Here is a 16,658-nt window from a genome sequence, read left to right as displayed (position 1 = left end):
GGTTTGTTTTATAAAATTTATCAGACACACAATATTTATAAATTTCACCTGTTTTAGGAGCTGGAGAGGAGGCAAAGACAGGAAGTGCAGGATGCCAGCCCTAAAGCAGTGAACATTTCACTGGGAGGATAAGGGCAGAGAAGACAGGAAACAATGGCACTGAGATGAAGGACAGATGAAGGAATGGAGCAGCAGGAGTTCAGAGACAGGAAAGAGATCAGATAAAGGGCTTTCCTACTTGGCCTCAAAAAGGAACACTTTTTGAAACTGCTTCCACTTCCTGGTATCACTACATATTTGGTAAGTACAGCTGCCCTTTGACCTCATTCTAGAAGACAGCATTAACATGCTTAAAATGTTCTGCCAGAGCAAACTCATAAGTCTGTCAGGAAATCAAAAAGAGCAAGGAGTAATAAAGCTTGGAGCTGTGCTTTCATCCAGCTAAGGGGTTGTGCTAGTGCCAGGCTTCAGCTCTGAGGCCTTTGGGGCACCCCCCCCACCCCAACAATGTTACCCAGACACACCCTGATACACACACAGACAAGAGTGTACATCACAGGATAAGATAAAATCAAACTTCTACACATATTAAAAAGGGAAGGAGATAGGAAAAAAACCAAAAAACAAAAAACTGAGCATCTGCAAGTCCAAGCTCAGCTGTGAAAGAGCACCAAAACCAATGTGCTTTAGAAATAGCTCTGCTTTATTTAAAATAAAAATTTAAAAAAAGTACTGAAGTTCTTTTAGGAGGTGACAGAAAAAAAAATTAAATTGAGGTGATGCTTGGACTACCCTGTGAATACACTAAAAAATATTGAGTTATATGTTTGAATAGGTGAATTATGAATTATATCTCAATAAAATCAAGAAAACAGTAAAAGTTATTGAAAATAACTTGGAGATTTTCCTTCTGCAACTTGGAGAATGCCCACAGAGAGAATGCCCATATTTGCATGTCCAGTGACAGGTGTGGCAAAGTCACAACACAATGAAAGGTTATCTTGGTGCCCTTGGACTTGCTATAGCTGAGCACCCTCCCTGCACCACCCGGCAAAGGCTTCCTAAGGAACAGAAAGCCTTATAGATGTGGGTCTCATTTTTCTGCACAGATCACAGGCACCCAGAGCACTTTTGGAAACACTTGAGCCAGAGCCCAGGGATTTGGGTTTAGTTTGTCCAGTGTGGGCCTGGTCACAGATCTATTTTCCTAAAATCCCCCACTTGATTCTAACATGCGCTAGGATTGGAAGCCACTTGTTTGGAGAGGAGATCTCTGGGCACTACGACAAGAAGTGATTTCTGCTTCTCTAACCACCCCATGGAACCAGCAGCATTGGAGCCTCCCAGATCAGGCAGGCCAGGCAGCCTGGGGCCTCCTGGGAGACCAACGGTTCAATCCAGTGCCCTGTATTCAATGCAGCAGTTCCTGACTAGTTCTGAGCCTTGCCATGTTAATGGCACATCATACCTTCATACTGCACATTGGTCTATTTCGTAGTCAAGCTAACAAATTAGCACTTTATTGCATATGCTCCTGTTTATTGATTACTTCATAAATGTGTATTTTGCCTTTCCAGCCAGATGGCAGATTATATTCTTTTTTTTCTAGTCTTGCGGAAGGAGTATGACAAATAATTCTTGATTGAATGGCTGCATTTCCATAAACCTCTAAATGTTCCCTGAGTAGTACTTTCACTCTTTTCAGGTCATTAAACAGTCAACTAGATAAGAGGTAAAAGGCTGAAGAAAATGGATTGAAAAATTAAGAGATAATGTGCAAACTGATACTTCCTGCAAAATCTCTTAAAATCTGTTCTTCTTTTGGCCACCTCCATGGCACATGGAAGTCCTGGAATCAAACCCTCACAGCAGGAACAGCAGCTTGAGATCCTGAACCTACTGTGCCACATAGAAACTTCTGTAAAATCTATTTTTTGTATGTGTTCTGTTTTCTAAAACAAGATTGTTCAGCAGACAAGCAGAAGGCCCAAGATGTAAAGCTAGGTTTACTTTAAGACACTCTCCCTAGTGGGGATGTGAATCTGTTTGCTCTCAGGTGGATTCCCTGCCTTGACCTGGGTCTGTTGGTGTAGCAGGGATGTTTGCTGGCTCCCACCAAGAGGGTGTCTGGCAGGACAAACCATTGGTGGTTTCTGCTTCTTCCTTTGTCTTTCCAGCCTAGGAATGGTAGCAGCTTCCTGAGATTTCTAATCTCTGCATGGCTTAACCCACCCCCCCCTTGGTTTCCCAGCCTCTTCTGTTACCTGGGCAACCAACTCCCTGCATTCGATTCCCTGACAAACTCTAAAAAGACAGAAAGAGCATGGGTCTGAAAGTCTACGTGACCTTGGGCAAATAATTTAAACTTTCAGTTTTCTCCATATAAAATGGAGGTAATGGGGCTGGCATACTTATAAAACAAGCTCAACTTAATGAGGAGCCTGGCCCACTGCCTAGTTCACTTTAAGACTACAATAAAACTTATTGCACTCCCTTCTTTTTCTCTGGCATCAATTTGATAGTAGTAAATTATGAGACAGTAAGTGAATATGAGAGATAAGCAAAGGTTTAAGGTTTCCTTTTTGAAGGCTGTAAATATTAGAGCAGAGAATTTAGTGTTTTGCTTTTCCTAAGTACAAATGAACCAGATTCGTTTGATAAATTTATTTTGTCTATCTCATGACCCTGTACTAGTCTCACACTTCCATGCTACAAATAAGGAAACAAAGTACACAGGGGAGAGAGAATTCATTCTTCAAACAACATACACCAATCTGATCACCTGGATAACACTCAATGTACAATTCCCATGCTATAAAATACTTTGTAAGGGTGTGGTACGTGTGTGTGTGTTGTGTGTGTGTGTGTGTGTTGGTGCGCTGGGAGTTGGTCTGATGAAGCAAGATGGGCACAGTGTTACAATGGTGATATTTATTGACAGTAATGGATACACGAGGAGTGCATTATATTACTCTCTCTTCTTCTGTGATAAAATGTTTAAAATTTTTGAAAATCTTATCTCAAGAGTATGCGGCTTTCTAGAGTCACCCAAAGGCAACATCCTAGCCATTTTACTTGATTTTAATACTGAAAACCCCAAACACATGGAGACGTCTAGTGTGAGAGGAAGAGTTCACTCACTAAAAAAATAATCAGTGAGTAGCCACTGTGTGCTAGGTGTTGTGGGGAGAATTACTATTAAAGAAACATAAGTAAATGAAAGTGATACATGATATATTTCTACTTCTCTAAAAATATTTGTTATCAAGCTATAAAAATACAGGATAACCTTCTTTGGGGTTCTCACAGAAAAGTAGACACATATTAAGGATTAATTGCATAACTATAATTCTGAAATCCCCATGTTTCACCTGATCTCTATATGCTTTTCCCTAACATTTTAACCTTCTGGTGGACATGCCCAAGTGGAAGTGTAAGGGCACATTTTCTTTTTTGTCCAGTTTTCAGAAGTAGGATTGATTGCCTTTCCACCCTGTTTATCTTACAGGATCCACCTGCAGTAAAACTTTGTGAATTTTCTCTAAGTCAGAGACAACGTCGTGAGAATTTCAATAGTTACTTTGCTACTTTTGTAATAGTCATTAGGATGTGATTGTGATTTTTATGTATGAGAAATGCAAAAGAATGCCAGGCATGGACCATCAGCACAATTTTTGTGTCCATGGCACCCTGTACAAACCTTGACACATAGTGGGTGGACAAGAAGCAACTGTGACCATATTTGACCTTTACCAAATCATTTTTGCATTCTATAAGTTTTCCACAGTCAAAATGTATCCCATAGATTTTAAGAAAACTCTAACCATAGACCCTTTTTATTCTTGAGCCAAATGAGGAGGCAACTTACATAAATGGTATTCCTTGGGTGGATTCATTTTTTCTTTTCTTTCTTTTTTTTTTTTTTTTGGCTTTTTAGGGCCACATCCATGGCAAAAGGGGGTCAAATTGGGCTAGAGGTCAAATCAGAGCTGTAGCTGCCAGCCTATGCCAAAGCCACAGCAAAGCAGGATCCGAGCCACATCTGCAACCTATCCCACAGCTCATGGCAATGCCAGATCCTTAACCCACTGAGTGGGGCCAGGGATTGAGCCTGAATCCTCATGGATACTAGTCAGATTTATTACCACTGAGCCATAATGGGAACTCCCAGGATTCTTATTAACTGAAAAACACCTGTTTTTTTTTTTTGTTTTTTTTTTTTTTTTTACTTTACAGTTTTTTCCCCTTAAACTGAAAAGGTTTCAGGTAATTTTTTATGAAAAGAAATCGAGACAATGTGAATAACAGAGCTTTAGAATCACATGAATAAGATTTCTATCCTTAAAACATTTTAAAGAGAAGGTTCTAGAAAGAAGCTACAGTAGGAGGCACAAGGAATCCATCTCCCTACCTAGATAAAAATCCCACTGGAAGAATCTATCAGATGGAACTATTTTGAAATTCTGGCATCTATCAAAGGCTTGCTCCTTCTAGAGTGGAAAAGTACGGTACCTGAAATGAAAAACTACTACGGGATTCAAAAGCCAATTTGAGTAGGTGGAAGAAAGAAGTAGTGAATTTAAAGATGGGAAAATTGAAATTATTGACTCTGAGGAATAAAAAAATGATTGAATAAAAGTAAGTAGTGCCTAGGAGACCTGAGAGACATGATCAGACCAACCTACATGTTAAGAGAGTTACAAAAAAAGAAGAGGGAGTTCCCATCAGGGCTTAGCAGTTAACAAATCTGACTAGCATTCATGAGAACACAGGTTCAATCCCTGGCCTTGCTCAGTGGGTCAAAGATCTGGCATTGCCATGAGCTGTGGTGTAGGTCACAGACGTGGCTCAGGTCCTGTGTTGTTATGGCTGTGGCACAGGTTGGCAGCTACAGCACTGATTCAAGCCCTAGCTTGGGAACCTCCATATGCTGCAGGTGCAACCCTTAAAATTTGACCAAAAAAAAATTATTTGAAGAAACAATGGCTTAAACTTTCCAAATCTGATGAAAAACAAAAATACAAGCAACTGAGAAACTCAACAAATTTCAAGTAGGATGAATTCAAAGTTCACAGGGAGATATATCAAACTGTTGAAAGACAAAGACAGAGGATCTTGAAAGCAGCAATAAAAAATGATTTGTCACATATAAAGCATATTCAGTAAGATTATAAGCAGATTTCTCATCAGAGATGTTGGAAGTCAGCAGGCAGTGGGACAATCGTTGGCAAGTATATGAAGAAATTAGAATCCTCATGCACAAGGGGGAGGAAGGTGAAATGGTACAACCACTGTGGAAAATAGTAAGGTGGTTCCTTAAAAAATAGCTAAACGTGGAAGCAACCCAAGTGTGCATTGACTGATGAATGGATAGACTATATGCATATTTTTTTCAGCTTTAAAAGGAAGAAAATTGTGACATATGCTTTAACGTGGATCAATCTTAAGGGTCTGTGCTAAGTGAAATACGCCAGTCACAAAAAGACAAATACTGTATAATTCCACTTATATGAGGTTCCTAGAACAGTCATTATCATGGAGACAGGAAGTAGAATGGTGGTTGCCAGGGACTGAGAGGAGAGGACAATGGCTAGTTACCAATCAGTGGGCCTTAAGTTTCAGTCAAGGAAGATGAATAAGCCTTACAATCTGCTGTACAATACTGAACCTATATGCAGTGTATACTTAAAAATCTGTTAAGAGTAGATCTCATGTTAAGTGTTCCTACAACAGAATTAAAAAATGATAAGGAAAACAGGAACTTAAATACAGTCCTATGTATTTACACATATGTATGTAAATTGAATGAGAACTTATCGTTTGATGTGTATACAATTTCAGTGTTGCAACAAAGAAATATTTCTGGAGATAGAGGATAGTGATGGTTGCACAGGAGTGTGAATATATTTAATGTCACTGAATTTTACAGTTACAAATGGTTAAGACAGTAAATTATATATTATATGTATTTTGCCACAATAAAAATAAAAGCCCTCAAGGGAAAAAAGTAGAATAAAGATAGGTTGCTTAGAGAGGTCTGTACTCCACTGAGACAGCCTACTCAGAAGTAATTACCCACCTGCTCACCTTGGAATCTCAAATGGCCACCCACTGTTTCTACCCCCAGCAAACTACATCATTGTTTAAAAAGTACTTGTAGAATATAATTAACTTTCTGGGAAGCGTCAAAACTTATTAAAGAATAATATCATCAGATGTTATTCTTAATTTAAAAGTCTTCTCTGCAATGGGAAGCAAGCCAATTCAGAAACTGCCAAACAAAAGAGGAAAGTTATGTCTGACCTCCATTCTCCTTCCACCTTAAAGCGTATACCCCTCTCACGGAATCTACAATTCCTTACTCCTAAAAGTCACGGCAGCCAAGTGGTCTGTCCTGTCAGGGAAGGCTTGTGACACTCTTTCTGGGCTGGCCACAATGATGGAGCCTCCCAAATGACTGGGCTTCTTGATCACGCTGCCGCTGGACTAAGAAACACCTTTAATTAACATGGCCTAATAAAGTCAGCTTATGACTCAGCAGTGTGATTACTGTATGTCAGCCAACCAGATTTACTCTTCTTCATACTTCTTCATTGTGAAGCTCATCATATGCTCTTCAAATCTAGCTTTGTAAAGTTTTGTTTTAAAATTTTTACCAAAGCAACTTAATTCATCAAAAGATAAGATCAATATATTGATGGTATGCAGTGGGGGGAAATAGACATTGTAATGTTTTACTGACTGGCTTTACAGGTGGCAGTCCCTTAAACAAAACACATCATAGATACATCTTTTAATTATTTTATCATATTCTGCCTAATTTTTTTTTTTTTAATTTTCAGGGCCACACGCCCATAGCACATGGAAGTTCCCAGACTAAGGGTCAAATCAAAGCTGTAGCCACAGTCACAGCAATGTGGATCTGAGCCACGTTTGCAACCTACACTGCAGCTCACAGCAATGCCAGATCCTTAACCCACTCAGCGGGGCCAGGGATCGAACCTGTGTTCTCATGGATACTAGTCAGATTCGGTACCACTCAGCCACAATGGGAACTCCTTATTCTACCTAAATTTTGAAAGCTATGTCAATCACAATCTTTGTCAGTATTTAAAGGGTTCCAGTAAAGATATTTTAATTATAGGATTTACCAAAACTATTATATATATTATACATATATATATAAATACATACATCTTTTATATATTGTATTTTTGTATAAAATTTTTGTGTAAATAAATTGCATAAATCTTATATATAATAGTATATAAAAACATAAATATCATGTATGTGTGTGTGTTATAAATTGTCTCCATAGATCTTCAGCGGATTTATGGATGGGCTTTTATGTGTGTATGTGTGTACTTTGTTGTGGAAAAATGGTTCACAAATTTCATTTAATTCTAAAAATGTTCTCTGATCATGCCTTCATAGCCACCTAGCAAAACCAGTTAGAAACCCACGTCTAAAACTATACTGGTCAATACCCGATCTATTAGCCACTCATGCCTATTGCTCACTTGAAATACATCAAGTATGAATTGAGATGAGCTCTAAGTATAAAATACATGCTGGATTTTTAAGAATTAATATGACAAAGAAGATGTATAATATCTCAATGATTTGCACATTGATTGTTGAAATAACAATGGTTGGGAAATAGAGGGTTAAATAAAATGTTATTAGCATTTACTTCACCTGTTTCTTTTTGCTTTTGTTTATGTGACTACTAGAAAATTTAAAATTACATATATGGCTCACACTATATTTCTACTGGACAGCACTAGTTTGGGCAAAGTCAAAGCTTGATCATAGGCAGTTTGCTGATTCAGGAGGTTCCTACTAGCAAAAAAAAAAAAAAAAAAAAAAAAAAATTCTAATAGTTCCAGAATTATATTACAAGAGAAGTTTTTAGCTAAAATGTCAAACTATGCCTAAACATAACAAGGTTAAAAGCATAGATTTAAACAATCTTCATCCAGATATTCCAGCATAATTTCCTTTAAAGAATCATGAATTTGAAAGAAGACTGATGTCAGCCCTGAACCACTGCCATCCATATTTGCAGGTAATTCAAGTTGGGCATTTTTGATAAGAACCTTAGGACAATAATGACGCAAAGCAAACATTTGCTTTTAGAACATCAATAAGATGAAACATTTTAAAAACCCAGAAAGTGTAATGGGAAGCATTCATGAAGAAACATCTTAGGGGAAACAGGAATTCCCAATCATTAAAGGCATATAAGCATGGTAATTTGATTCATGAATCTACTCTTCACCAACTCTTATGTGGTACTTATTACCACCCCAATTTTATAGATGTGGAAACAGTTTCAAAAAGGTTGACCCATTGCCCTGTGAGAACAAGAATTCTGTCTGGTTTTCCACTGTGTACTTCAAGACTAGTACTGGGTCTGGCATACATTAGATACTCAGTGAACACCCATTGGCTGAAAAGGGACAGTTTACAGATTCCAACACAAGATTTCTCTCTAAAGAGTATCTGATAACAACATCCTAGCACATGCTGAGAGGACTCATTTTAAATTTTTCACCATATATCAATGGGATATAACTATTTTTATTCTGTTTACAAAACTTTTGTGTATTTTTTGGGGGGGGGGCATTGTAACATTAAGTCACACTTCCTGATTCAAAGCCTTACAAGCACCAGCTTGACTGGCTATCACACCTAATTGTCTGGAAAGGCATTCAATGCATTAAACAAATGAAACATCTAGGTCCCTCATCCAAAGTAATAAAACACAGAGCAGAGGCTGCTCTCTCATTCTAAACATCGGTCTTGATGTCAGTTTCTTCTGCTCCTTGGAGTTTTGGATTTTCTACTTGCCCTCATTCCAGCTGCCTCTCCTCCTTTGCAGTGGAGAATGTACGTCCAACAAGCCTCTAAAAGTTTTGAGCTTTACTTATGCCTTAAAAACAAACACTAAATCTGAGCTCTCTTGAGTCCAGTAGGAGTTCATTCAGGAATCCGTGTCCAAGGGCTGAATTCCTCCAGCAACAATTCCTGTTCCATTCAACTTGGGAGCGTGAGCACAGCCTGGTGCTTTTGCTCACACCAACGACTTGCACGTCTGAGCTAGCTTGCACATACCACAGCAGGGTGCGTCTCACCCTCTCCAGGAGCCTAACCTGAAGGTCTGAGAGGAGGTCACAACTGGTCCCCACCCCTTCCTCACCAAACCCTGGACAATAAACTGGCCTGCACGCCCAGAAAGCACATTCCCTTCCCGGTCCTGCCCAGGCACGATCACTCCTATTTACCGTCTTGTACCACCAGCTTGCGAATGCCATGGCGACAACCAATTTGCTCTGAGTCGCGCAGAGTAGAACCCGGAGAGGACGCGAGAACACGGGATGCAGCGCAGAAGGGGTTTGGCTCACACTCCTCCAGCCCTGGACCTGGTTGGTCCTGAGTTCTGTAAGCCCCACTGCTGCCAGGGAGGAAGGCATCTGGGCGGGGCCGAGGTAGGGCCCCACCCCCACTGGGTTGAGCCGGCCCCGCCCCGCCCCGCCCCACCCCGATTTGGCTCTAGGCCGGTTAGGGAAGAAGTGTTATTTCTCCAGGCAGCCACGCCCTGCAGTCCTGACTTTTATCACTTTACGAAAAAGACCCCCACTCTCTGGGGGTCCAGATGAACTTTATTCCCCTTTTATCCTCATCTGCTTTTTACCCCAGTCTCAGCAACCAACTTTTCCCCAAGTGGGCCACCTTCAATCTGGTTTATGCCACGCCCTATGCGCTTGGCCGAGGCCCGGCAACCCCTGGCCACCTCCAACCACCTGCCCAGAGGCTGGTACAGAGTCTCGCATCCTTCTCCGGCCCAGGAGGGGGCCCATGGGGCATCTGGCCCTGGCAGGCTACCCCAAAGGAAGTAGCGCATGGCTCCGGGGGCCTGGGGCCGAGGTCCTCCCAGCGCCCAGCCCTGTGGCTCTGGCAGGAGTGCCACTCACCTCCTGGGTGTGGCGGGCCGCAGCAGCTCGCCGGGGACGTGGGGAGGCTGCGGGCTTCTGGCCCGGCTGGGACATGGTAAGGCCTTGGAGAGCGCTGCCTCCGGGAGGGCACAGCGGAGACTGGAAGGGAGAGGGAGGCCCGGGGCGGGAACGCTAGGAGGGAGGGAGGGAGCGGAGGGCCCAGCGGGCGCGCCCGTGAGGCAGCTTTTCCGACCCAGCCCCGAACCCTGCGTGGGGGCTCCCCCTCTCCTGGCTGGGCCCTCCCCTTCCTGCCAGCCACTGGCTGAGCCTGGGCTGCAGCGGCCCAGGGCTCCCGCCCGCAGCTTAACACTCTCAGCCTGTACCTCTACCCAGTGTTGCCCCCTCTCCCCAACACCCCAGGTCGGCTGAGATCCCCAAGAAAGGAGGAGCTGGAGGTCTCGGGGTTCCTCCTTCGACTTGCCCAGACTTGGCTTAAGATTGTGCAATGTGAGAGCGGGACCGGGCGTGGCCTGTCTATGCCTCCAACCTCCTGCCTAAGAATCTCAAGAATTAGACACCTTTTCTGCTATAGGAGAAGAATTTACCAACTGAAGTATGGCCCAAGCCTGGACCTTCTGGATCAAAAAGCATATTACAAAAACAAACTGGTGCGTGTGTGTGTGATTTAACTTGGCAGGGGTGTGTGTGTGTGTGTGTGTGTGTGTGTGTGTGTGTGCAGTTTTGAAAGTTTAATGATGTTTTACAGGGAGGAAGCTGTAGGTTCTAAACCAAAATAAAGAACATTCCCAAACTTAACCCCCTATACTGCCTTTTTCTGGAGGCTGGCAAATTTTGTTTCTGATGCTAGGTTACTTTTGTCTTAGGCTCATCTTAAACAGCACTTCCTGGTTTGGGGCGGTGAAATGCAAGAAGCCTGAAGTGAAATGCAGTAAGCCTGACCAAAAAAACGCTCATCTGCTGAGACTTTCTGCCTGAGGTTGCTGCTGGTTTGTGACCAGATGTGACAGAAGAAAACCTCTAATGGCATTGCCAGTTTGGGCCTCAGGGTCACAGCTTTCTGCCTAGTTGTTTTAGACAGTTGGATAGAGAGTGGGCAGATTTTAAGGAAAGGTTTGTCATGCTATGTGGAACTTGGCAGAAGGGAATTCTTGTTTCCTTCTTCTTTCTCATTTTTAGGGATTTTGACTTCCTTTTATTCAAAGGACAGGCTAGGCTCATTCTCTCTCTCTCTCTTTTTTTTTTTTTTTCTTCTTTGTCTTTTATTTCTTTAGGGCCACACCTGCAGCATATGGAAGTTCCCAGACTAGGGGCAGAATTGGAGCTACAGTTGATAGCCACTGCCACAGCCACAGCAAGAGCGCATCCAGGCCACATCTGCAACCTACACCACAGCTCACAGCAATGCCAGATCCTTCACCCACTGATCAAGGCCAGGGATTGAACCCGAGTCCTCAGGAATACTAGCCAGTTTAGTTACCGCTGAGCCAAGACTGAACTCCTAGGCTCATTCTTAATGGGGAGTACATGGAGGAGTGATTTAATATACAGTTCCTTTAAAAGGGTTCCCCACTTACTATCTATGTATCTGGTATTTCCCCAAAAAAGGTGGTAAGGCAGGAATTTATACCTAAAAATGAATCAGCTTGGATGTGGGGCCTATGATGGTCCATGCAATAAAAATTGATTGGTGGCATCAATTACATTCATAATCAGAAAAAGTGTGTCATAAGCCTGAAAAATGCTTTTGTGATAGTGACCAAACACCTACTGTCATTTAAGCAAACACAAAACTAAAGGGGGGAGGTAATAGCCCACCTCCAGGCCTGTGAACTGAAACCATTATTCTCAGGATCCTAGAGGGCCTAGATTCAGGGTCCCTGAGTACATTACTCTAATTCTGGAAGTTAAAGTTTGAGGTATTTTCTAATGAGGTATTTTAAGTTGTACTTAAACCAATTAGTTTTATATTTTGAAAGGCTTCCATGTAAAGCACAGTGAAAGAAACTGTAGAGGGAGTGATATAAAGGTTAAAATACACATTCCCTGCCCTCTAGGAACTTAGAGTTTAGCTGAAGTTATGTGGTTTTTTTTAACACATCCTCACTTGGGTGGCACTGAAAGACATACTGTGTGAATAAGTACAAATGTGCTTCGGGAATTTGGGGTTCTGTGGGTTTGGGAGATTAAAGGAAAGGAAAGAAGGCTTGAGCGAGCTGGTTGGCTAATGAGATGTGGACAGAAGAAGAAAGGGTGGAGGCACTTCAGGAAATAAAAAGGAGCCCACCCACCTGGCTAGTCCAAGTTCAGGAGTAATTAACCCACATTTCAACTTATTTATTAAGTAGTGAGACTATGCTCGTGATATAGTTGATACCAAAATCTGTATTAGAATGGCCTTAGCCTTCAGCCTTTGCTCAAGAGTCAGAACTCATATACGCAGAACAACTGCAGACTAAACAGCACACTGATGACTGTGGGTAAAGAAGAATTTCAAAGAAGTTGAAGAAGAGGGTGATATTTTCACTTTCTTTTGTAGTCAGTGAGGAATTTGGAACTTTGATAGCATGACCAACATTTGAGCATCTTGGATTAACTTGTTTTAAAAATATATATGGGATCGCTTCTCGGCCTTTTGGCTAAGATCAAGTGTAAAAATATATATGGAAACTTTTGCTACATTTTTATTTGCACATATTCTAAGTACAGACATACCTCTGAGATATTGACAGTTCAGTTCCAAATCACTGCAACGAAGTGAATCTCACAATAAATTGAGTAACACAATTTTTTTTGGTTTCCCAATGCATGTAAAAGTCATGTTTATACTATATTGTGGTCTACTAAGTGTGCAATAGCATTATGTCTAAAAAAATAATGTACATACCTTATTTAAAAATACCAAACAAGGGAATTCCCTGATGGCGCCGAGGGTTAAGGAGCCAGCATTGTCACTGTTGTGGCAGAGGTTCAATTCCCAGTCCGGGAACTTCAGCATGCCACAGGCATGGCTGATTAAAAAAAAAAAAAAATGCAATGGTAACATCATAGATCACTGAATATAGATCATCATGACATACAGAATAATAATGAAAAACTTTGAAAATTTGCAAGAATTACGAAAATGTGACACAGAGCTACGAAGTAAGCAAATGCTATTGGAAAAATGGCACCAAAAGACATACTTGATACAAGGTTGCTACAAACTTTCAATTTGTAAAATATTCACAAAACACAATAAAGTGAAGTGCAATAACACTGCACTAAAACTTGGAGGTATGCCTATATTTTATTCCTTTATTTACTTAGTAACAGGATGCCTGCTATGTGTGAGTTTCTCTGGAGGTAGCAGGGACTTCCTATACTCAAAGATCTCACAGTTCAGTAGGAAAGACATGCACAATGCCATGTGGTAAGGGCAGTGGACAGCAGAAGTATCCCGAGTGCTGTTAGATGCCCAGAGGGTCTCCTCTTTCTGACTGAGGGGTGGGCAGACCAGGGAGAGAGAGGAGCTCAAGGGCTGCTTCCTCCCCCCATGTTTGACTTGAATGAGTTGAAACCTCTGCTGAACAATCTCGAAGTTATATCTCTTCTTCCCCATCCCCACTGTAGCTGTGCAGGAACTCACCACTTCTCATGGGGAAATGTGTAAATGAGAAAAAGAAAGGAAGGACAGCATCCAGAAAAGATGCCAGTGAAGCCTGAGCAGGAACTGCAAAAGGGCAGAAGAAGATAGTAGAGAAGTGGGTGCTAAGACGGAAGGAGGAGTGCCTTCTGAAGGGAAGGGCTGGCCCACAGTATAAAATGTCACTCAGAGCTTGGGGCAGACAACACATGGAGCATTTGTTTGCTACGACATTTGAGAGGTTTTCGATAACCTAGCCAGTGAGTAAAGAAGGAGGCAGAGCATTTTCCTGAGGTACCCACTGTTTGGGCAGCACCCTTGACTTTGGATGCAACTTGTTTCTACACCACATACCCCTGGAAGGGAAGTTACCTTCCAAAAACTGGACCTTCTGGCTGACACCCAAGTGCCTTCTGATCCCGCTGAAGCTTACCTGTCTTATCTGTCATCTCAAAATTCTCAGCCAAGTTTTTTCCACTCCATAGTGGTGCGAAATTCCTGAATACACCAGAAAAAAAAAATCGCTGTAAGCAAGCAAAGACTAATTAGCAAATATGCAGAGGCTCTTGGAGACCCCTTTCCATTTTAACATGTGTATCTGAGTAGGAGCTTCATGCCTCTGACTTGAATTAACCAGAAGAATGGCTTCATTGGTGAAATTGTGGACATAAAGGAGATGAAGGTGTGCCAGCAAGTAGGAGATGATACATAGACCACAAGAGCTTTGCCATGAGGTTTGGTTTGAATGTTCGTTTTCTTCCAAATCTCTCTTTTGGAAGGCAAATACCTGAGTTGGTGATATTTGTAGGTGGGACCTTTGGAGGTGATGAGGTCATGAAGTCAGAGTCCTAGTGAATGAGATTAATGCCCTTATATGAGATCCCTGAGAATGTCCCCTTGCCCCTTCTAACTTATGAGTATCTAAGACATCTGCCACTTGGAAGAGGCCCTCCTGCAACCATGCTGGCACCCTGATTTCAGATTTCCAGGCTCCAGAACTGTGAGCAAAATGTCTCTGTTGTTTCTAAGCTCTCCTGCCCGTGGTATTTGGTTATAGCTGCCAGAATGGACTAAGATACCCTACTTCTCAATTCATAATGGGCTTGGATGTGGATAGGATGGGGGAAGAGAGAAAGAGTGGAATTGGAAGGTTTCAGGGGCCAGGGGAGAAGACGAGAAGGAGAATCAACAGCAGATGAAGTAGTTTTCGTTTTCACTGCAAGCAAACAAGAACCAGAGTCATACACATACCTGTAGGTGGGCCCTCAGGTTTTACTTCATCCTTTACATCCCTCCAGCTAGGTAAGCACCTGCAAAACACCATCCGGCCTTGTTCTTCAGCATGACACAATTTCCTGCTTCTTGTCTCTGTGGAACGTGGAGGGCTCAGTCATATTTGCTTTCCAGGGCTGCACTGAAGAGTGCTATTGGGATCCACACCTATTGGAAGGAAGGAAAGATGGGCAAAGGGAGAAGCTGAGCTGGGATGCAGACCCAGGAGAAAACTCACATAATCTTGTAGGGAAAGATAAAGATGCAATGCCCTTGAGAGATATCTGGGGTTGGCAAGGGAGGGCTAAACCTTTCTAAGCCTGCATCAGCTAGTCCTTGGATATGGTTGAGGGGGAAGGGAACATGGTTTTAAGGAAGGGCAGTGCCTCCCTTAAGCTGTGGCAACTCCTCAAGGGGGGCTCATGAGTGCTATATGCTTGCGGGACTCCCAGGAGCTGGGGTAGCGCTCTTTTATTCCTGAAGGGGATTCAGGTAGTTTATCTCATCCGCTGCACCCCTCAAGGCTATGTAACACCACAAAACGTTGCAAACAGAATAGAGGAGGGAATAAATATTGCAAAGACAGGCTGTCACACTGCTATATAACAGAAGATTAGGCTTGAAAAAATTACTTGAAAAAATTAAATTTTTCCTTTTACAACAGCTTTTGCCTTCTAAAAGGCAAAAATGAAGAGCATCTTGTTTCACAGAGCAGCCATGCTGTGAATATTACTATCAAGATTATAGAAACAATAGTTTAACCACTGTTATTGCTAGGAAAGGGTGGAAATAAAGAGAAAATAGATTTTTTATTTTCTAGTTTTGTCTTATGGTATTAAAATGAACAAACAGGAGTTCCCGCTGTTGTGCAGTGGGTTAATGACCCAACTCGTCTCTGGGGCATTGGCAGTTCAATCCCTGGCCTGGCCTGGCACAATGAGTTAAGGATCCAGCATTGTTGCCGCTGTGGTGTAGGTCACAAATTCTGCTCAAATTCCTGGCCCGGGAATTTCCATTTGCTGCAGATGTGGCCAGAAAAAAAAGCAAAAAAAGCAATATTGTTCTATAGGCCCAGCAGCAGGCAAGGAGGTAGGTATAAAGCAGCCCCTGCTTGCCAGAAAGCTCTAAGAGCCTTCAGCATCTTCTGTTCTCTGTGCTGATTTACCTTAAATTTGCAGCTTTCCATCCTGCCCTTATGGGAAGAATAGAGTTTGCATAGTTAGTAGCTATGCTCTGGGGGCTGACAACTAACTAGGACTGCATGAATCATCCCTCTTCATTGTTTGCAGTCCTTGATGGCTCCTCAGTGCCAACAGGATGTAATTCTGGTCCCTTAGTATGGCCTCCAAGGGGAGTTAGCAGGTTATGAGCCTGACTAGTAGCCGTGAGCAGTGGGCTCAAGCACTGGCCTTGCTCAGTGGGTTAAGAATCTGGCATTGCTGTGAGCTGTATTGTAGGTCACAGGTACGGCTCGGATCATGTGTTGCTGTGGCTGTGGCTGTGGCTGTGGCTGTGGCCGGCAGCTATAGCTCCGATTTGACTCCTAGCCTGGGAACATCCATGGGTAGCAGGTGCGGCTCTGGGAAAAAAAAAAAAAAAAAAAAAAAAAAGGCCTCCCAGGACCAGCAGGATCTGTCCTTGGCAGACTCATCTGCAGCCTTCTACCTTCATGCTGCTGTGTTTCAGCCATGCCTTCCTGCTTTCAGATCCTGGAACATGCCCAGCTTCTCCCAGTTCCTGCCTTTGCTCATTTTCCTTCTCCTAAATTACTCCTCCCTTCCCACTCCCAAAGCTCTGTCCAGCAG

At 42.4% G+C, this 16,658-nt stretch overlaps 1 protein-coding gene and 1 long non-coding RNA gene across 19 annotated transcripts in view; both read right to left on the bottom strand.

Moving 5' to 3' along the window:
- CAST (calpastatin) overlaps positions 1–10,232 on the bottom strand; it is a 122,886-nt gene extending 112,654 nt beyond the window's left edge. For 10 of the 18 annotated variants that reach the window (XM_021080896.1, XM_021080889.1, XM_021080902.1 and 7 more), the window contains exon 1: positions 9,288–9,468. In XM_021080896.1, coding sequence (XP_020936555.1) covers positions 9,288–9,317 — 30 coding nt within the window. In that variant the 5' untranslated portion in view covers positions 9,318–9,468. 18 annotated transcript variants of the gene reach the window in all.
- LOC106508433 overlaps positions 12,912–16,658 on the bottom strand; it is a 661,471-nt gene continuing 657,724 nt past the window's right edge. Inside the window, exons 14-16 of the long non-coding RNA XR_002342060.1 lie at positions 14,833–15,021; positions 14,015–14,079; positions 12,912–12,967 (exon numbers count right to left, since the gene is read on the bottom strand). This is a non-coding gene — a long non-coding RNA (uncharacterized LOC106508433). The remainder of the gene's footprint in view (positions 12,968–14,014; positions 14,080–14,832; positions 15,022–16,658) is intronic.

Source organism: Sus scrofa, chromosome 2 (assembly GCF_000003025.6).
Source record: "Sus scrofa isolate TJ Tabasco breed Duroc chromosome 2, Sscrofa11.1, whole genome shotgun sequence".
NCBI classification, from domain to species: domain Eukaryota; kingdom Metazoa; phylum Chordata; class Mammalia; order Artiodactyla; family Suidae; genus Sus; species Sus scrofa.
This window is presented reverse-complemented; position numbering and strand designations above follow the sequence as displayed.